Genomic DNA, 22,285 nt, shown 5'->3' on the forward strand with positions numbered 1-22,285 from the left:
GCCTCCTTACAACACTAGGAAGGGGGTGATCTCTGCTGAAAATGGACCCACCTTTACCCATACCCCTACCACAACCACATTGTGGAATAGCACTGTTAGCCTTACTTGTGATTGGGCACCTTTTTGGCAAGGGCTGCCCCTGCATGGCATGATGTAGTTGGATTGCGTGAGCAGGCCCACTGTATCTGGGCTCTGACGACTGAAGCTCCCCTGTGTTGTAACTCTTGGACATCATTTCTTCCCCTTGAAGTTGCAATGATTCATTTCTCCCAGGAGCTGAACCGCACCTGTCGAGCCATGCAGCAGAGGATCGTGGAGCTCATCTCCAGGGTGTCCAACGAAGAAGTCACAGAAGAGCTGCTTCATGTAAACGACGATCTGAACAACGTTTTCCTCCGATACGAGAGGTGGCTTGCTTTTCTTCTGAAGCTCAAATAGTTGCTGGCTTACCCTTAAGTGTGGCTTTTTCTCTCACCGTTTAGTTCGTAAACTTTTTGAAAATCGGCCTTTTTAAAGTCCAGGGTGTATCCTGTATCAAGAGCTCAAATTCATCTTGCTTGTTTCCCATACTCTGTGCATTAGTATAGAGACAACTGAAACCATGAGTCATTCCTTCCAACTGCTTCTTTCTTGTAGTTACCTGCCCTTTAGCATGTTTCTGCAGCTATTAACTATTAACTCCAGTACCAGGTGTTCTCCTGTTGTCTGTAATAGTGTCTTCCTCTGCCTCAGGATTTAGTTTAAAGCTCCTGATCATTATTTATTTATTCATTCATTCATCTATTTGATTCATTAATTTAGTTCACTTACTCATTAGTTAGATATTTCTTTCAAATCACTTGTCCTGATTCCATGCTGTCGATGGAGCTAGATGCCCCCTTTGATCCATTCTGGCTAAGAGAGCTGGAAACACCCGCTGCTGATGTCACTTGTGGGGCTCTGACTGCAGGTTACCCATCCCTGACCTACATCAGCAGCCTTTTGTAACCCATAATATACTTGCAGATACCTTGGACTGCGACTCCTGTCATTCCTGACCATGAGTCATACTGGCTCAGACTGATGGGAGCTGGAGTCCTAAACATCTGGAGGGCACTAGGTTGAAGAAGGCTGGGCTTCAGCATTGTAATGGCAGGTTTTGGGGTGAGAGAGTTGGATGGGGTTGCTTCCAGCCATTCCTAGAGGTGTGACAGTGCAGCAGCCCTTGAGATCATATGCTGGTCTCTGTGGCTACAGTCGGCTTCCCACCACCCCAGCCGGAAAAAGACAGATCCTTCCTTGTGCATCCTGGGTTTTGTCATAAGGCTTGCACCTTTCAAAATTGCTACGTGCCATTAATTTTTAATCTCTCCTCTTTTTTTGTCTGCTGTAGATTTGAGCGATACCGGTTGGGTCGGTCTGCACAGAACGCAAGCAATGGGGTGAGTCCTCCTGCTGGGATTCTCTAATAAGACAGGACTGTCCAGTGCAAAATTGCTAACCTTGGGCTTGGCAAAACTCAACCTTGAAAGTGAGGTGCTACTGCTGCTGCAAAGTCCTTCTTGCCAGAACACTTTTTGATATTTGTGATGAAGTTTGGAGCCCCTTTGCTCTTAAATCAATTGCATTTAAGTAGGTAAATGTGAGGTAGTTTGCTTGCAAGCTGAACTGAATGGAATATAATGATCCAGATAGCAAGCTCTTGAGATGGTTTAAAGGGTTATATCTTGAAAATAAGCTGAGATAGGAATCGGTGTTTTCCCTTTTGCATGAGCTTCAATTAAACCAGGAAGCCTCTAATTAATAATAGTTTCTTGTTCCATCCAAACAGGGAAATCATGGTTTACCAACTTCAAACCGTGTTTTAATATCCTGGCTTGTTCCGAAGCTGGTATCCATAGTTTCCCAGTTTGGAAACAATGGTTTGTTGAACATTTTCTGGTTTGATGGTTCATACCATAAAGAGGAAGGTAAAACGACTATGTGTGTGGGCAAAAGACTGACATTTAACTCAAATGCTATCAGATGTGTTTCATTAATCCCAACAAGACTGCCCATTTTGTTTCTCCCTCTCTCCCCTTTCCTCCCCACTGCTTCTTTTTTCACCACTTAGAATGCACCCAAATTCCATAAGCAGAAAACTCAAGTGTGTTAACTTTGCATTTTGGACAAGGAAAGGACTTTGCAGAACTGTGACCTCTTTAGCTGCAGTATGATCGGCGAGGAATTAAAAAATGGGCTTAGAGTATGAGGGTATATATACTTAGTAAAAGGGGAAAAAACACACCACCCTCTATAGTATCAAAAAAATGACAGCTTTCCTGATACGCTGTCAGAATAAATTATACAAATGAAGTAAATGTTGGACTAGAAATTCAAGAAGCCAAATTCCATACCTGGTGTTGGAGACAGAGAGGGAGGCAAATCCCCATAGCTTTCTCTGTGCTTATATAGAGCAGCCTTCCCCAAACTGGTGCCCTCCAGATATTGTTGTGCTTCTGCCAGCTCAAGCCACCATGTCCAACGGTTCCCAATGATGGGGGTTGTTATCCAGCCACAGCTGGAGGACAGCAGGCTGGGGAAGGCTGGCGTAGGGCTTCCTGAATCGTAGCCGTGTTCAAGAAAGGCTCTGCCTCTCTGACTAGCACTGTCCCATGGAATGCATCTACCTTATGTGACCGCTTCTGGTGTCCCCATTGGCTCAACAGGTTCTCAGCGAGGTGACTGAAGACAACTTAATAGACCTGGGGCCTGGCTCCCCGGCAGTGGTCAGCCCCATGGTTGGAAACACGGCGCCGGCGTCCACACTTTCGACCCAACTCGCTGGGCTTGGTATGTGTTTTGCCTTTCCAGGTGTGCTGGGAACTGGAGTAGTATTGGGCTAGTCCACAGCACACTCCCCTGGAGATTCTTCCATGTTTCAGGTTCCTGAAGAAGGTCACATGGCTCTGACAAGTAGTGCTTGCAGTTAAGGGTGGCGCCCCATCTTGTCCTGGAAGCTTATGATGTCCACGTCTGTCCATCTTATAAACAGAGTGGAGTCTACTGCTCTTTTAGCAATCCTGCTCAAATGGGATTGTCTGAGCCAAATTGCAGGTCATGATACACTGATAGCCATGTTCAAATATATAAAAGGATGTCACATAGAGGAGGGAGAAAGGTTGTTTTCTGCTGCTCCAGAGAAGCGGACACGGAGCAATGGATCCAAACTAAAAGAAAGAAGATTCCACCTAAACATTAGGAAGAACTTCCTGACAGTAAGAGCTGTTCGACAGTGGAATTTGCTGCCAAGGAGTGTGGTGGAGTCTCCTTCTTTGGAGGTCTTTAAGCAGAGGCTTGACAACCATATGTCAGGAGTGCTCTGATGTTGTTTCCTGCTTGGCAGGGGGTTGGACTCGATGGCCCTTGTGGTCTCTTCCAACTCTAGGATTCTATGATTCTATGAGTGCTGAGTTAGGCTAAACCCCCCCCCTCGCTGCATCTGCATCATACAGTTAAGGCACTTCGCTTCCCCCCAATAGAATCTTGGGAACTGTAGTTTACCCATCACAGGGCTACAGTTTCTAGCATCTTTAACAAACTATAGTTCCCAGGAGTCTTTGGGTGAATCCATGTGCTTTAAATGTATGATCTGGGTGTAACCTCTGTTGCAAAGCGCCCTTGGACATCAGAGGGGTGAGGAAGAATGGGGTGCTTAACCCTTTCCCCTCCACTAACTCCCTTTCCTTTAGGGAAACATGTTGTCTTTTCTCTCTCCCCCTCCTTGCTGAAAAAAAGGGCTTCAGATCTATGTTTGCCACACAAGCCTAGATGTTGGGATTCTGTGGGGAGGTGGAGAGTGAGTTTCAAGGGCAAAGTAGCTGGTGGAGGAAGCATCCCCTCCCCTCCCGCAGCTTCTCTGCTTCACATCATCCCCTCCAGAGAATGTATAGCAATGGAGACGTAAGTAGCCAATCACAAAGCTGTGCTTCCATGTTCAGTCTGATGCTTCCATCCACTGGAGATGCGTAGCTGTATGTCCAACTCTAGACTCGGTGGTTGGGAGAGGGTGCTGCAGGTGTGCTTAGAACCAGTCTTTGGGACAGAGCAAAATGTTCAAAGCAAAAATGTGCCTTCTTCTCTCTGGCTGGCTCATGTGGCGGCTCTGGCTTTCTCCTACAGCAAGGATGGGGAATCGCAAGCGTGAAGGCCAAAAGCAGCCCCCGAGACACCTCTTATCTGGCCGCTGAGACTCTCACAGGCTGCACCCCTTGCCAGCCCTGTTTTGAAGCCTTCTTGAGTGTTTCTGCTTGGCATGTGTCCTTGGAGTCTAGTAATGGCTCTTTCTTGCCTGAATGGAGGCCAGAGAGGGGTATTTAGGTGTAGGAAGTAGCCTGCTTTATGCAAAGGTAAAATTCTCATTCATTGCTCTGCCCATTTTTGCCTCTTGCCTCACCCACCACTTGCATGTGATATTCCCCCCCCCCCAAAAAAAAAGTTGCTCTAAAGTAAATATGGCCCTTGGGTTGAAAAGGGTTGTCCACTCCTATCCTAAGCCATATCGTTTCCTTTGTCTGCAGATATAGGCGCAAACAACGTGAGCGGAACGCTCAGCTCCCTCCAGCACCCCAACCCCCGGGATGACTTCGACATGTTCGCACAGACGAGAGGCAGTTCACTGGCTGATCAACGCAAGACGTATGTTGGGCCTGAAGGAGGGAGGTGTGGGGGACTCGGGCGGTTCTCTTAAGCCCTCAGAACTGGCCCTTGTAGGCCTGCAGTTCCCCTGCGGGGCACAGGCTCAACACAGTCTGCTCTGAGCCAGGCTCCTGTGGGGGCAGAAGTTAAGGCCAAGAGGACAATGGCATCATGGCCAAAGTGAGATCTGGAGCAGAGGCTCCCTGTTCCACAGATCAGTCTCTCAGCCGCTAAGCTCATGTATTCATTCCTTCAGTGCATTCATTCTGCAGCCCACCTCAAGGGCCCAGAGAGGGTCAACCATGTGTTAGCTGCAGAATTCCCAGTTGCATTGATTTGCAATTCTTGCCCTATCCTGGGCCATCCAGAGTCTGTTTTAATAAACGGCCTGAACTGGTCCATTGTACAGTAACCCTGGCATGCCAATAATGCCCAGAGGGTGCAGGTTTTGTGTGTGTGTGTGTGTGTGTGTCAGGGTGACAGCTTTTCCATGTGGAACTGAATGCAGCATCTCCCCCTCACCAACCCATTATTTTGGAAGGCACGGTTAGTGTGCTGTCGCCACTACCCTGAAGGCTGGCTGGCTGAATCCTGGCCTCCAAAGGCCTACCTCCCAGAGATGCCCTGGCATTCAGGCACCAGGGAGGAGATGAGTTATTGTCCTTGGTCCTTTAGCTCCACCCAGTGGCTGACTAATGGGCAGGTCTTCACGTAGTGAACTGCTTCTGTCCTTTTCGTGTGGCGATCCTAGGTTTTGTGAAATCTTTCAACCGTTTCCCCTTCCTGCTCCGATTTCCATCGGCTGTAGGGAATTCAGGAGCGGAGTTGAAATTAATGACAAGAGATCAACCATTTTGCGATGCTGCTTCAGTTTAGCTTTTTGTGTGTGTGTGCGCGCACTAAGCTGTTGGGCTGAAGGACCCTTCGGTGATGGTCAGTGGCTAGTTTTGCAGCCTGCATGAGATAAGATTGCACTCTCGACCAGGTTTGCAGCTTGTGATTACTCCTGGATCCAATACTTCTTCTAGACAGGTAGCATCCAGGATCACTTTTGACCAGCTTTGGCTGGAGCACCAGCAGCCGTCTCTTCTCGCACAAGACCTTCTTCCATCTGACCTGGCTTTGGAAACCTTAGGGGTGGGCCATGACTTAGTCATAGAGCCTATGTTTTATGTGCAGAAGGTCCTCAGCTCAATCTCCCGGGAGGAGTGGGAGAGACCTGTGTCTGAAACTCTATAGAGAGCTATTGCCAGTTAGCGTAAACAATACTGAACTAGATGGGCAAATGTGGTCAGATCTGGTGTAAGGCCGTTTTCTACATCCCTATGATTCCTGTATTAAACCTCCTACCCTAATTTTATCCTAGCTTAAATGACTGTAATGCTCTTGTATGTTAGGCTGCCCTAAAGCCGCCCTGGAAACTTCAACCAGTACTGCCAGGGTTTGGGCTGGGGCTCAGGGACCAGAACATACAACTCATACCATCTTCATGGGTTACCTGTTGGTTTCCAGGCACTGGTATTGACCCTTAAATCTGGTGGGAGGAACCTTTGTGCCTCCAAAGGTTCTTCACTCCATTATCCCTGGCCACTCTCCATGCTTGCAGGTGCTGATGGGAGTTGCAGTTCAACAGCACCAGCAAGGACAAAGGTTTCCCCACTCATGATGTATTCATTTGTGGATTATTGTAACTCGCTCTACGTGGGGCTGCCCTTGAGACTGACCCAGAAACTCCAGCGGGTGCAGAATGCTGCAGCGAGACTCCTTACGAGGTCTTCGCTGCGAGATCACATTCACCCGGTGCTATACCAGCTGCACTGGCTCCCGGTGGAGTACAGGATCAGGTTTAAGGTGCTGGTTTTAACCTTTAAAGCCCTATATGGCCTAGGACCCTCGTACCTACGGGACCGCCTCTCCTGGTATGCCCCACAGAGAAACTTACGGTCTTCAAATAAAAACATCTTGAAGGTCCCAGGCCACAGAGAAGTTAGGCTGGCCTCAACTAGAGCCAGGGCTTTTTCGGCTGTGGCTCCAATCTGGTGGAACACTCTGTCACAAGAGACCAGGGCCCTGCGGGACTTGACATCTTTCCGCAGGGCCTGCAAGACAGAGCTGTTCCACCAGGCCTTTGGCCAGGGCACAGCCTGACTCCCTCCCTCGGCAATCTTCACGGAGCTCTGGCCCAATGGTTGCCAGTGGCTTGAATTAATTAATTTTTATAATGAAGGATTTTAGAATGTTGTTTATGCTGTACTTTTGTACTGTTTTATTGTTGTTAGCCGCCCTGAGCCTGGCTTTGGCTGGGGAGGGCGGGATATAAATAAAATTTATTATTATTATTATTTATATAGTAAATTTATGTACCACTCTTCATGGGAGGGTCACAATATAAAAACACAAATGTACATAACATAGTAATAAACAAAAGCAGCAGCTACCCTCACAGTTTAAAAGGCCATAGATTGTTGAATTAGCCAAAGGCCTGGGAGCAGTGGAATATTTTTGCCTGGTACCTAAAATATGTAATGAAGACGCCAGGTGAATCTCCTTGGGAAGAGCATTCCACAAACAGGGAGCCACTGCAGAAAAGACCCATTCTCGTGTTGCCATCCTCTAGGCCAGTGTTTCCCAACCGGTGTTCCGCGGCACAGTAGTGTGCCGCGAGATGTTGCCTGGTGTGCCGCGGCGGCTACAGCGGCAACCTCGGGCGGCTCCTGAGGCGGCGAAGGCGGCCCAGCGGCCGGAGGCGAAGACGGTTGCGGCTGCTCCCGACGCTCACCAGCGGCCTCCTCTTCCTCGCCGCTGCTGCTTCGCGGCTTCTCCTCCGCCTCCTCCTTCTCCTCGCCACCGCCTTTTTCGGGCTCCGGCTCCTTCTTCCCCTCAGGCTCCTCCGCGGAAGGCCCGTCCGGCAGCTCGGCCTCCGAGTCGCCGCTGCTGCTGCTGCCGCCGCCTCTTTCTCCTCCGCTACCGCCGCCGGGCTCTCCTCCTCCTCCTCCGGGCCCCTCGTCCTGGGCGGGCAGAGCGGCGGGGGTCTCGGCGGCCGCCGGGCTCTCCTGGGTCTCCTGCATGGGGGGCTACGCGGCCTTCCCGCTCGCCTCACACGCGCGGCGCACGAACAGGCAAGGCGGCGCGCTGGGCCGAAAAGGGGGAGGGAGGGGGCACAGAGCGCGCAGGTGCGCGCGCAGGGAAGGCGCCCTCTCGCCGGGCTATGTGCGCGAGAGCGGACCCGGCGGCGAGTCTCGCGAGAGGGGCAGGGACCAACTCGGCAGACGAGAGGGGGAAGGAACGGATTCCAAAACCGGTGTCTTGCCGCGTTGTATATGTTAATTTCCTATGTTAATGGGCTAGGACAGGGTTTGCGATCGGTTAACGCCCAGTTATGCTTTCCCCCTAGGAATTAGGCGTTTCGGTCTTGAGGTACGCTCGCTTCACACCCCACTTGGAGGTTCCCCGGCAAGGGGGAGGAAAAAAAATTGAAAGTTACACTTTCGTGCGTCCCTCCCGGCGTGACGCTGCGCGCTGACGTCACGGGGCTGTAATGGTGGTGTGCCTCGATATTTTTTTCATCAAACAAGTGTGCCTTTGCCAAAAAAAGGTTGGGAAACACTGCTCTAGGCTTCTCATGGAGGGGGCACACAAGGAAGGACTTCAGTGATGTTTTCATTGTATTTACATTTAAAAATGCAGAATTGGACAGCGAGGAGCTTGGGCAAAGCCAATTTTAGAATTCCCTCTCCATCTAGGAGGAGAGACCTGCTTTGTTGATTTTTTGCCCTCAATTTCTTCAGGTGGAGAAAGGCTACTAGCTACAGAGGGAAAGGGAAGGGGACTCTAGAGGGCAACCACTTTTTTATTTTAAAAAAAGCCTTAAAAACAGGCAATGCTTGAAAACGTAGGACCAGCTCCTCAAGCCTGAGGCTGCTGTTTGTTTTTGAAAAGAACAAATGACAAGAGAAACGTATAAATGACTGTGCTTGGGGCTTAATTTGGGCCTGACAAGGAGAATATTTTGCTCCTCAGTGTGCAGCTGTTATATGGAGGCACCTGGCAACACTCTTGGGATTTAGAGATGACATTCCTGATGTCTTCCGTTCTTATTTTTGCATTTGCTGCTTCCTGGGTATTTGCAATGCTCATTGCCCCTCTTCTGTTTCAGCGTAACGTATGAAGACCCCCAGGCTGTTAAAGGACTGGCATCTGCCCTGGATGTTCGGAAACACAACGCAGGAGGGGTAAGTCGCTTCTCTGCCCTGTTGCATTGCAGACAAAAGGGGGGGGGATTGCTCTCAAGCTTTGCTGAGAGCGTTGAGTGCGACTCATGTGTCCTATCCTGAGATTTTTGCGTGCGTCCAGCTTCAAATTGCAAAAAAGAGCTGTGAAGCACGTGTGGTCAGTGGTCTAAGGTTTGAATACTTCATGTTAATTTCTGGAGAGAATTGACAGGTATCTAGCCTGACGTTTATCTAGAAGATTGCCTGTTTCCCCCCAGTTACGTCTGTTAGCAGCACACTGAACGCTGACTCAGAAAGCAAGCCCAACTCTTAGATACTCTGCCTTTGTATGGATAAATATAAATTATAACTTGTGGTCGGTCCAGGTAACTGTCTAAAACCTGCTTCTTTCCAGTGATCTGAACTGGGAGCATGAATGGTCTTCACATAAGACAGCCCTCTATTTTTCTTTTTGGTGGGGGCAGTGATTCTCTCCCCATTCACCTCTCTGGATGAGGAATCCCGATCTCTCTGTGGATTCCATCCCATTTGCCTTCCCATCCTTTGGGTGGCAACATTTGTCCTTTGAACTCACCTTCTCATCTTTAGTGTTCTGTCCTCTTGGGGGCGCAAGGGAGCACATACATTGCAGCAGCATTCGACCTGGCCTTCTCCAGGGGTTTCCTTGCACTCCGGGTGCGGGGTGGGGGCATGGCCTTCCTGGAGGCGTCCTGAAGTCTGAGTGTTTGTGTAGGAGAGGGAAGAGCTGTGGGGCATGATGACAAATGGAGGGAAGCTGCTGCGGAAAAATAGAGGTGAGACTGGAAGAAACTGGACTTCTCCTCAATTTTACCACCTGGCCACAGCAACAAGGGGTCCTATGGGAAGGATCCCAAGAGGCAGGTAAAGAACATCTCACAGGATGCTCAAGGTCTATTTTCTCACTCCTGCCCACCCCAGGCCCATTTATCATCAACTGCTCTGTGCCAAGGATCTTGATACTAAGTGGCCTGGGATTCCCACTCCCCCTTTAAGCAAATGAAATAAATGTTATATGTAGATGGTGATACTTTAGGGGTTTTTCCAATTATTTTTATTAATTTTCCAAATTATTACAAATCCAACCAAATCACTTTAGGGATTTTTATTTAGATAAATAACCTATAATACAATGTATAGATATGAATATCACCACTAGCATACATAAAGAAATAATAAGCATAATACTTTTTTCAGAGATTGTTCCATTTATATTTCCTCCAGTATCATATACGGGTTTACTTCATCTTGTATTCTCACACTCCAGTAAAATATGTTTCAGGTTTTGTTTTTGTATCAGGTTAACGTTTCTCACAGGCGACCTTGGAAGGATATGTATCCTGAAAGGCGGGGTATAAATTATTCTATCGAATCAATGAATGAATAGTAAACAGGTGGAGTCTGGAAGCATTTCTGACTGGCATAGGCAAAGCATATTCTAGAATGTAGTAGTCAGTGTTCTTCAACCTTTTATTTTTATTTGTACACCACTCGGGGAACTTTGTGATCAAGCAGTTTATAATTTCTGGAAGCAGTGAAAGGCTGGCTGGGAGCCAAAACTAGGCTGAATAAGACAGAGATGATGGGCAATTCCTGTGCCTGTGAATTAGGTGTACAAACTGTTTTGGGAGAGTTTGCACTGCCCTTGATGGAATAGGTTCGTAGTCTGGGAGTGCTTCTGGATTCTGATTTGTCACTGACTTGCCAGGTGGCTTCTGGTGTACTTAAGCTCAACTTATGCTGGTCACCAGCTATGGCCATTCTCAGACCAGGATAGCCTGGCCCCAGTTGCCCATGCTCTAGTGACATCCTGATTAGACTGCTGCAACGCTCTATTTGTGGGGCTTCCCTTGAAGACAGTCTGGAGGTTGCAGCTAGTGCAGAATGTGGCTGCCAGGTTGGTAAGAGGGGCAGCCTGATGGGCCCATGAGTCACCAGTCCCAACAGCTCTGTGCTAAATGCTGGTGGATTACCAAGCCCAATTCAAGGTGTGGCAAGTACCTAAATGAGCAACTCCCCCAGTTTCAGCCATCTCGAGCCTTGTGATCATCAGGGGGAGGCCCCTGTTGCTGGGGCCACCTCTGTCACTGACCTGTGAACAAGTCCTTCTCAGTGGCAGTTCTTCGTTTCTAGAATGCCTTCCCTAGCGAAGTGTTTCTGTTTCTACCCTTATTGACTTTCAGGAAAGATTTAAAAACCTTCCTGCTTACCCAGCAAATTTGGTGGTTGAAATAGACTGGCTATGGCAACCTCAAAATCAGCTGCTGATGGTTTATGATGGTTTAGATGGTTTATGAATTGTTTTTAAGCATTTTAAGTTTGTTTTTCCTTTAATTCAAATTGCATTGCCATAACGCTTTGATGTTGGGCTCTTTTGGGAGGAAAGACAGGCTAGAAATGTAATAAATAATAATTCTGGGAAAGCTCGCACCTTGCAGCTGGATGAGCATCCTTCTCTATTAACCTGCGCTCCTGTTTGATTCATGCTTTGGTTCCCTGGGCTGCTTGTCTTTCCCCCATCAGTGTAGCTGTTATCAGCCTACAGTGTTGTCAGTTCAAAGGGCTCCTCTGAGTTAACCCAACAGGGTCAAAGTGTCCAAAGACGTGCATGTTTTCAGACTTCGCCCTCCTGCCAAGGTATCTTCTGGCCATTTTGCTCTCAAGTGTGTTCTCAAAGTGTTGGTGAACTGTAGCTCATTGTCGAAACAAAATAAAAAAAATTCCTTCCAGTAGCACCTTAGAGACCAACTAAGTTTGTTATTGGTGTCAGGTCCCAGCTCACAAGAGACCAACGCCAAGTCCACTTTATTTACAAAAGTCTTTATTGAAGTACATTGTTTGTTCCACAGCCGAGGCGCGCAGCCCCACGTCTGTTACGCTTAGACCGCTGAAGTCCCCTCTGAATCAGTCCCGCCTCCACACCAGTTTAAGAGGCTTCTGCTGGTCCACCTCTTCCTGTCCTTCCTTTTCCGCAGGGTCTTTCTGCCCCCCTGGGTTCCTTCCCTCCTGCTTTCCCCTGACACTGAGTCCCCAGACGCCTGCTCCCCCCTCCTCCGTGCTTTGGGACCAGGCTCCTCCTCCGGGCTCTCCGCATTTCCGCGCGCCTCCACATTTGAACTTGGCGCGCGTTCGCTACCTCTGACCTTCCTCTTGACAGTTACACTACTCTCAGTACTACTCTCCGCCCCTTCCGGCAGGACGTCTTGCCCCGATCTCCTTCCCCTCTCTGCTTCCTGCTCTGCTTCGTCTGTCACACTGGGAACTCCACCCTCTTCACTCCGTTCCGGCGGGGAAGCCGGCCCCGATCTCCCACTCCCACTCGGGATTTCCCTGCTGCTCCCCTGCTCCTGACGAGTCCCCCCTGTGGCTCCCCTTGGCCTGACCAGGGGCGCCCCCTTTTGGGAATCCTCCGATTCACTTGAAAGACTCATGGAAACCCTCAAGTCATTGTCATCCTCCTCCTCCTCGTTCCGGGATTCTTCCCCCTCGCTCTCAGTCTCCTCCCTCATCTGTGCCTCTCTCCCTGAACCCCTGACAATTGGTATGAGCTTTCGTGCGCATGCACATTTTCTGTCATCAGTGCTTTGTTAGAATATTCAGGAGGATCCCTAACAGATGAGAGAAAATGCATTTCGCAAGAATAATTGAAGCCGGTGCAGGGAGTTTACATTGCCTGTTGGTTTGGATAGGGATGCAAGGAGGAACTGCTTCCTGACTTTTCTAGAAATTACCACACACAGAGTCATTTAAAACATGTATGCTGACCTGTTCGTTAATTGGCAGGCCTGTGGAGTGTGGAGGCCTAAAATGATTTTCTTCTGGCACGTTGTTTTTAAATCCTTGCATACGGGATTACAGCCTAAATGTCCCATTGAATTTAGTGGGACTTACTCCTGAGGAGCCATGCATAAGGATTGCACTGTTAAAACCTTAAGCTGCCTGGGTTCTGGTCGCTTAAGGCAGTGCACAGCACCTTACTGTACCTCCCTGAACAAGCTTGATCTCATCAGATTTTAGAAGCTAAGCAGAGGCATACGTTAGTAATTGGTGGGGAGACCTTAGAACAGCAGTAGCTAACCCTATCTTATTGCTTTTCTATTGTAAGTTGCGGTGAGGGCGTGACTCCAGGCTAAAAGGCATGAATTTAGTAATATTGATGTATCTTCATATAAGGACGACTTGACAAGTAGTGTTTACCTGACCAGAAATTCATTTATTTGTCTGAAAAGAGTGTTTGCCTTGGACAGAGGGCCCCAGGTGGGTAACTCAGACAGCCACAAGCTCCCACTTCCTGGGGCAGTGTGCACCCGAGGGGGGAAAAGCCCTCAAAATTCTCCAGTACTCTCAGTTCACAGTAGTTTGCTGGCCAGAAAACTGAGATTGTCACTTGGGAAGAGGATGAGACTTCCTTGCAAATCAAATCAAATCCACACACACAAACACACACACAAATTTTGCCAGCTTGTATGCCTTCACCTATCAGAAAGCAAGGTGTGTTTCAGAAATGATCTACCTTTCCTTCCAATAAATTTCCCGTTTGACGATCTGAAAGTTGGTTTGGTTCGGGTTGTTGGTTTTTGTTTTTACTTGCCACAGGTGAGTAATAATTTACAGACCTGGGATGGGTGAAGTGGTATCTGAAGCCTGGAGGTTATGGGCTCGTCTTTAGGAAATGTTGTAATCTCTCCATCTCGCTGTTGCTTTGCCGTCTCCCTGTGTCCCCCCCACCCCCAACACACCTTTTGACTTTTTAATGGGAATTTCTGTTCTCAACACAGAGGAGAGGTAAAAGTGGCAGTTCAGACATGGAGCCCATAGACAAGTGGCTAATGACGCAAGGAATGGTGAGGAGGATTTCGCCAGTCGAGTGACGCCCCACCCCCTTGTTGTCCTCACCCCCATCTCCTCCTCTAAATAGCATAACCATCCTCTGTTTACCTGTCACTCATCCTGTTGAAAGAACGCAAATTGGACAGTGCAAGGAGGTGAGTCCCCACCTGTGAAGGGGAGGGGAAGTGGGACCACTGGCCAAGGTTAGGAGACCTGGGGAAAGATAGTTTTCAATAGGGATGCGTGGCAGCGGAGAAACATGTATGTTACCATGTTTGTTTCCAAAACTCACATGGACCTCTCCAGTTCCTTTCACTGTCCCAATTTTAAAAAGAGAGAAATATATATGTGCAGTATCCACATTTCTTCCAAAACACAAGTTCTGCTCGTTAAAATGGGGAGGGTTTGTGTTCGTTTTGCAAAAAAATAAAATAAAAAAAGTTTAATAGCCTGCCCCTGCAGCACTAAGCAGTATGACCAGAAGCTCAGATCATATTGCACTGTTCAACGCTTCCCTGAATTTTCTCTCGGCAAGAGTTCTGGAGCAGCAGAAACAGAAAGAGTATATTGTTTTGCAAGAGGCTTCCAAGTGGGTTTCCTGCAAAACAGGGGAGTGTATCTGCTGCACTAAATATGGCTGAATATAAATGCAAATCTGTTGTTGGGGCATCCTCTTATTATTATTTTTAATTTATTATAAATTTGTTAGATTTATATGCCACCCTTCATCCAAAGATCTCAGGGTGGTTCGCAAGATAAAAACACAGATAAAATCACAAATAAATAGTTAAAACAAAAAACAACAAAATAGCCCCCCCCCCAAATAAACCCATTTAAAAGGCTGTAGAATATTAATCACCCAAAGGCCTCATTGAAGAGCAGAGAGCAGAGCTTCTATGCTGTGCTGCATCTGGGAATTGTTGGTTGAGCCATTTCCTCTTCTCCAGGGAATCTTGGGAACTGTAGTTGTCAGAGGGGAACTTAAGAGCTCTGCACCCCAGCACCCTTTCTGCACTACAATTCCCAGAGTTCTTGGGCTGTGATGGGGTGGAGCTATGACAGTCAAAGTCTTATATAGCCATTCTAGTGTAGATATACCCCTTGGGTGATTTTTCTCTTGGTGAAAGCATATTACTAGCTAAGGCTAAATGTAGTCTTACGTCCATGGGGACTTGGAATATACTTCCATAATCCCCCTTAAAGGTAAAGGAACCCCTGACCATTAGGTCCAGTCGTGGCCGACTCTGGGGTTGCGGTGCTCATCTCACTTTACTAGCCAAGGGATCCGGCGTACAGCTTCCGGGTCATGTGGCTAGCATGACTAAGCCACTTCTGGCGAACCAGAGCAGCACATGGAAATGCCGTTTACCTTCCCGCCGGAGCGGTACCTATTTATCTACTTGCACTTTGACGTGCTTTCGAACTGCTAGGTTGGCAGGAGCTGGGACCGAGCAACGGGAGCTCACCCCATCGCGAGGATTCGAACCGCTGACCTTCTGATCGGCAAGTCCTAGGCTCTGTAGTTTAACCCACAGCGCCACCTGCGTCCCTAATCCCCCTTAGCTCCTCGGAAAACATGGCATCCTGGGAGCAAAGTATCCAAGCAGGGTGACAGTTTTATACAGTGAAGACAGCGCCCTTGACCCATCCTGGCAGAGGCCAAATGTGTGTTTTCCTTCAGCTCTGCAGTCCCGGTGCCACAGCAGGAGCCAAGCAGGAAAAGCTTTGAAGGACCTTGCACCCTCGCTTATGTTGAATGTGCCCTGAGCTGAGGAGTAAGAAGCAAAGGGTGCCAAGCTGTAACTCTAGAGTGCGGGGAGGGTGTTTGGACTACAGCTCCCATCAGTCCCAAACAGCGTAGCGAGTGGTCGGGGATTTGTATTCCTGCAACATCTAGAGAGCCATGGGTTCTTCATCTCTGCTTTAGAGTTCCCTTTCCTTAGAGTTGCAACTCAGCTGCCTTGCAAGAGATAAGACGTGGGGCTGAGTAGGATTGAGGGCAGGGGAGTGCACCCAACTGAGAGGCAAAACAGAGTATCACAGTGTTCCAGAAGCTTTTGCTGCCTCCCCAAGGAGAGGAGAACAATCACTGTTGGTGAACAACTTAGGAATGAGGGGAGAAACTAGATTCAGTTAACATTTAAAGGCAAAGCCTAATTTATACTTTTCAAAACAAATGCACAAAGCAAAACGCAGCCGTCCTTCCAAATTTGCACTTTTCCAAATTGCACAACGCAGTTCTCCAGCCAGGTAATGTGTGCAAAAATGTGGTAAAGTGTCCATAAAAAATGGATGTATTTGTCATAATAACATGAAGAAAAAACTGCATTATATTAGGCAACAGTGCTTTGCAAAAAAAAAAAAAAAAAGGGAGCGCAGAAGATGTTTGCACAAACAAGCCGGTGAATTCCAATGAGGGCTTTTAACGAATTGCAAACTGAAAACTGATGTGTTAATGTGGAGAACTGAACTTAAGATCTTAAAGATGATAAACTGAGTGAAACCAAAATTGACAAATTCAGCCATTCAAAGAGGGTATGTGCAACCCTCTGTATCCTGATGCCTCTGGGATAACTCAGTTGGTAGAGCATGAGACTCTTAAACTGAGGGCTGCGGGTTCAAGCTCCACATTGGGCCAAAGATTCCTGCATTGCAGGTTGTGGTCCTTCCAATTCTAGGATTCGATTCTCTATTCTCAAAAGGCGACAGCGCCTCCCTTTTCCTGCCCAGGGAGATGGGTGGGTGCATGGGAAGATGCAGAAGAAGGAAGCAGAGAGCAATTCCATGCCTCAGTCCTTCTCTTACAAACATCAGGTGTGTTTAGGGAGTCTGTTTTCCAACTCTCCCCTATTGTCACTCATCCTACAATTTGGTTCTGCTTGGGTGCTGTTCCCAAGGGTCAGAGAAGCCCAGAGTATGTTTTTCTCGCTTTCTCTGCTGCCATTTAAAATTGATGGGGGGGGGGAGTACAAAACTCTTCCTCCTGCCCTGCCCATATTTGCTGCCGGCTTGTGTTTGTTCACTTTGGGGAAAAGGATACTGCAGCCTTTGTGTCGGCCATAACAACTGTAGGGGACTGGTTTATTCCCCCTTACAGGGCATTTTAACCTTGTTTGTTTTTAATACGGATGTATTTGGCATCCCTTTAGAATCTAACTAATCCGTAACCCAGTTTTCTGTCTGAATTAGCGGTAGCTCTTAACCGTGTCCATTAATAGAGTACGTAACAGAACTGACAAACTGCAGGAGTTACAAGTGGCCTAGTACAGATGGTTCTACTCAGGTATGGCATGGTTTTCTACTGAGGTAAAGCAAAAAAGTTTTTAATTCAATGCTGCCTTCTGTCAGTGTCACCTGAAAGGGGCTAGAGAACCAGCCAGACGCCCCACTGAATATTGTCTCTTGGACCAGAAATGTTGCTCAAAATACCCTCTTCTAAAATCAGACTTCGCCAAAGAAATTAAAAAGAATGCATTCCCCTCACCTTTGTAAACTTCAGTTTTTGGTGCCATTTCATTCCACCAAACTATACTAGAATTCACATCCCTGGTTTTATCCCATATGGTGGTTCATTATAGACCTCATCGCAAACCAGATGTTGGGAAGCTTAAGCATAGTTTGCTGTGAGATCTGAACTGGCACACCATGGCTTGCACTTGGCCATGGAGCCAGAATCCAAAACCATTGTGTCAACAACGGCTTGGCACGATGTCTGAATTGGCAAGCCGTGGTTACGACCAGCAAATATCTGATACTGCATCTTGACCCTGTTCTGCAACCCCAGATCTGCACAGGACAATAGCACTATTAAAGTGGTGGGAGTGCCCTTGCCACATTTCGTTCGAGACAAATTGTTCCCTTTCCAGGGTTGAGCTTGGAGGAAAGCCAGTCCTGTGAGTTTGCAATGCAAGCCAACTCTGCACAGCACTGAGTAGCTGGCAGCCGTGGTGTCTCATACCCACCTCCCTATATCTGGACCAGGTTTGGAATTCCTTTAAAGTAGCTGTCGATTAAAATGACAGTGAATGAATGTTTTTAAAAAACCAAAACTTTAGAGGGAATGATACAACCTCTTGGAAGGATGAGGAGAGTGTCAGGCTTGTAACCAAATCCGTATTAGAATCACTGCTATGTATGCATGTTATTTATATTGTGCAAGCAGATAGAACCTGGGCTTGCAATCTCTTTTTCTCCTGCTTACTCCCACTTGGTTACTTTTTGCACAGCCTTAAGGTGAGGCTGGCACTGTCTTATGAGCTGTTGCTTGCTGGCCCAATGTAGGTCCGTATCAGCATATCAGTGCAATGCTTTCTAGAACTTCCCTCTTCAGGTCATGCCAAATGAGGATGCTGCTTTTGAAGTGCATCAGGAAAAGCTGGATCCTGCAACCTGGATGAATTGTGCAAACAGACAAAATTAGTTTTGGGTACTTGCCATACTTCATGTAGTTCTGCTGATAACTGATAACTTAAGAAAAGGCCTGCCAAATCACACCAATAACCCGTCTAGTCCTGCATCCTGCTCTTACAGATGCCTCTGGCAAGCACATCAGCAGGACCTGAGCACATCAGCACTCTCCCCACTTGTGATTCCTACCTAGCAAATGGTTTTCAGAGGCATCCTACCTCTGACAGTTGAGGTAAACCATAGCCATAGCCCTGTCATCCTTTTCCAAAGCCATCTTAAGTTAGCAGCCTCTGCTACATCTTATGGAAGCAAATTCCACCTGGCAGAGCACATCTCCACTCCCAAGCCCAGGAAATTTCACCGGAGAGGCCTGGGCTCAGTGGTATCTTCTCTTTATTCTCAAGGACTAGAAGCTTGCATGCTTTGCTTTTTAAATGGCCACGGTTCTACTCCGGAGTGGTGGAATTCACAGAGCCCTGTTTCATGGTTCTCTTAAAGAGAAGTGTTGGGTTGCATGATGAAACATCACATGCTCGGCTACTGCATATTTTGAAACCAAAGTGCCTTTCAAGTGTTACAGTGAAGAGGATGGCTAATCTGCAGTGGAATCGCAGGAAACACTTGACCCTTAAATGTTTGGGAGTTATCCATCATCTCCTCTGGGGTTCATAACTTATTCTTCATTGGGTCCATGTTGAAGCTGACAGCTTATCCAGTCTGACTCTGGTGATCTCAAGCAGCTGTTTTCAAAGCTGTGGGGGTTTTTGGAGATCCCCGTTATTCCTAAAACCCAGCTTTTCCCATTTTCCCTGCAATGTTCAGCCACAAGAAAGTTTTGAGTAGATTTTGGTGAATACTTGTGAGGTCCTACAGGGTGACCAGGACACTCCAGAGGCCTGGGCCCTGTTCTGTTTGAGCTGCCTATGTACCCTGGAACATAGGACCCAAAAATCCTTTGTAGTCCATGGAAGTTCTGTGAGAGACATGCAGAGGTTTCTTGTCTGCATAGAACATGGACTTCACCAGTCTAGCTCAGCATTGTTTACTTTGGCACTGGCTCTCAGGATCACAAGCAGGGAGCATTCTCAGCCCTACTGGAGATGCAAGGATTGAACCTATGCTCTCAGCCACAGAGTTGTAGCCTTTTCCGTGGAAAAGGTGCAAAGTTGGAAGTTCCACTTGTCTAAAAGAACCCCTTTGGATATATATTTTTAAAAATCTGATATTGTCCTCTATGGATTTACTCAATTCACATGATTTTATTAGCATCATTATTAGGCAGCTTATATGCCAAACTGGTTTCTAAGTGGTCTATTCCTCTCCAAAACAGAGCTGGAAAAAATCCCAGCCGCCCAATGTCTAATGGCAGCCCCAGTGAGAAAATGGCAGTGCGCTCTCCTCCAATGCAGGTCAGGTATAGCACCGGGAAGTGTGATGCTGGTGCCTGCAGTCCTACCCATGTTGACTCAGACGTAAGCCTCATTGAATTTGACGGGGCTTACTTCCAGGTCATTTGGTGTGGGATTGCAGCCTGAATCATCCCTCTGGGACATTTGCAAACATGGACACAATGACTAGCAGAGGTACGCCCATAGCTTTCGGTTCTAGCTTTCCATCCTAGTGCAATATAGCACTAGGAGCCTTTGCTTATGCAGAAAAATACTACTTCAGCAATATGAATACCACAAAAACACTTGGAGCCATAGTTTAGTTTAGTAGCATTAAATATAAAAAATCCAACTAAGGGACAGTGTTAAGTAAAGGCTCAGCTGAGCTAAGAAATGTTGGTGGATTCCTCCATCTATTTTAGTTCCTCACCTCACGCCTGCTTCTCCTATTCCCACACTGGGATTCATAATGGATTCCAATAATGCCTGTCTCTATAAGGCTTGAATATTGAATATTTCAAAAGCTGGGGGGGGGGGGTCCTATTGCTATTCTTGTCTCTTCTCTCCCCACCCTATGCCCCTTCCTCAGCTGGTCCATCTTGCCAATGAAGCCCCAGGCATTCGTTCCTAAAAAGATCTATCCATTATTATCCCCAATTTGGAAATTTTGGAAGACCTGCAAATTTGCCATTTCCCCTCTTATCCCAGCCTTTTAAACAAAACACATTTCTATTAATATACTAGCCCACCTGTAACCGGCAGAAGCTCTCTAGGGCTTCAGGCAGGAGTCTTTCCTAGCCCTACCTGGAAATGCTAGGAACTGAACCTGCGACCTTCTGCACGCAAGGCAAATTCTCAGCAACGAACGGAGGCTTAGTTCTGCAGAAGAAATTGCCGGCCGCCTCCTTCCATGCACGGAGGAAGGAGTGTGCAAACCTCATCCCCATAATGCTAAGCCATGTTTTCATGTTGCTTCTGAACCAGACCCAAGCCTTGCACCTGCAGACCAATGACCCTGTCATTGGTACAACTCATTTCTCCCGTCTCCATTTCTTGATCTCTTGCGGTGAGCAATGGGGCATGTCATGGATACCTCTTTCTTTCATGTTTTGGGTTTCACCTCCTATCCAGCCGTATCTAATATTCCAGCCTTAAGAGAACCAGGTCCTTCAAACTCTGAGCCATGCTGGCCCTTCCCCTCAGATACACAGCCAGACCCCGGCCATTTCACTCATCGCAACCTTTTTTGTTTGCCGAGATGTTTTCTTGCTTCGCTCGTTGCTTTATTTGTGGTGTTGTTGTTGTATTGCAATTCTTCACAGCGGTGATACATCTCACACAGCGTCTGTTTTTTTTCTCCAACCCCCAACCCTCTTTTTTTTCCTTTCCTCTTTCCCTCTCATTCTGTGGCCATGATTGTGGATGTGTGGTGTCCTTGTTTTATTTTTTTGCCTGCCTCGCTCTATCTCTTTGCTGCACTCCCTAGATTCCCGTCACACAGTCCTCTGTCATGGATGACATTGAGGAATGGCTCAGTACCGACGTGGTAAGACTCTCTTCTTTTGTTTTGCTACTTTTAAAAAAATTCCTTTGATATGTTTCTGCATAAGAGGCTGCGCACATCGCTCCTCTCAGTGGGAAAAAGCAACACCGTCTGTGAGCAGCTGTGTCCGTATTAGCGCTGAGGGATTCTATTCCACGGCCCATCCAAGCGCCCCTATTTTCCAGGGACAGTCCCGGGTTTACAGAAGCCGACCTGGTTTCTGTTTTGATCCCGGAATGTCCCGCTTTCCCTTAGGACGCCCCTATTTTCATCAGAGAAATGTTGGAGCGCATGTAATTATGTGACCCCCAAGCCAAGGAGATAAGTAACTATGCAGCTTTTAGAAAGACATCTGAAGGCAGCCCTGTATAGGGTTTTTTAAAAAATGTTTCAAGAGAAGAAGAAGAGTTTGGATTTGATATCCCGCTTTATCACTACCCTAAGGAGTCTCAATGCGGCTAACATTCTCCCTTCCCTTCCTCCCCCACAACAAACACTCTGTAAGGTGAGTGGGGCTGAGAGACTTCAGAGAAGTGTGACTAGCCCAAGGTCACCCAGCAGCTGCATGTGGAATGGGAAAGCAGGCAGAGAGGGAGGACATGGAATGGAGTGTTCTGGAAAAGGGCATGGCTGGCTGGCTGGCTGGCTGGCTTGCATTCTGAACAGGAGCGCTCCAGCTTGCGATGTTTTGTTCCCAATCCTGCAGGGAACTGCAGGTGCATATTTACACATGAACACTCCATCCTACAACAACAACAACAACAATAATAATAATAATAAATAATAAATAATTATTTATACCCCGCCCATCTGGCCGGGCCTCCTCAGTCACTCTGGGCGGCCTCCAACAAAATATTAAAATACAGTAATGCATCAAACATTATAAGCTTCCCTAAACAGGGCTGCCTTCAGATGTCTTCTAAAAGTCTGGTAGTTGTTGTTGTCTTTGACATCTGGTGGGAGGGCGTTCCACAGGGCGGGTGCCACCACCAAGAAGGCCCTCTGCCTGGTTCCATGTAACTTGGTTTCTCACAGTGAGGGAACCACCAGAAGGCCCTCGGAGCTGGACCTCAGTGTCCGGGTAGAACGATGGGGGTGGAGACTCTGCTTCAGATACATTAGAATCTTATTTCCACTTGATTCTGCGACGTAAGTAGACCAGACCATCCCCATGAATGAAACGGTAGAAGGGACTGCATCTCTAAAGGTGA

At 47.6% G+C, this 22,285-nt stretch overlaps 1 protein-coding gene across 10 annotated transcripts in view; it reads left to right on the forward strand.

The window, feature by feature from the left end:
* TOM1L2 (target of myb1 like 2 membrane trafficking protein) overlaps positions 1–22,285 on the forward strand; it is a 53,546-nt gene that overhangs the window by 20,050 nt on the left and 11,211 nt on the right. For 4 of the 10 annotated variants that reach the window (XM_077918667.1, XM_028706361.2, XM_077918668.1 and 1 more), the window contains exons 8-14: positions 274–407; positions 1,373–1,421; positions 2,688–2,811; positions 4,539–4,656; positions 8,813–8,888; positions 13,685–13,750; positions 21,018–21,077. In XM_077918667.1, coding sequence (XP_077774793.1) covers positions 274–407; positions 1,373–1,421; positions 2,688–2,811; positions 4,539–4,656; positions 8,813–8,888; positions 13,685–13,750; positions 21,018–21,077 — 627 coding nt within the window. The remainder of the gene's footprint in view (positions 1–273; positions 408–1,372; positions 1,422–2,687; positions 2,812–4,538; positions 4,657–8,812; positions 8,889–13,684; positions 13,751–21,017; positions 21,078–22,285) is intronic. The other 6 variants (XM_077918669.1, XM_028706363.2, XM_028706364.2 and 3 more) reach the window with 2 other exon arrangements.

The sequence above is a fragment of the Podarcis muralis genome, chromosome 14, assembly GCF_964188315.1.
Source record: "Podarcis muralis chromosome 14, rPodMur119.hap1.1, whole genome shotgun sequence".
Lineage (NCBI taxonomy): Eukaryota > Metazoa > Chordata > Lepidosauria > Squamata > Lacertidae > Podarcis > Podarcis muralis.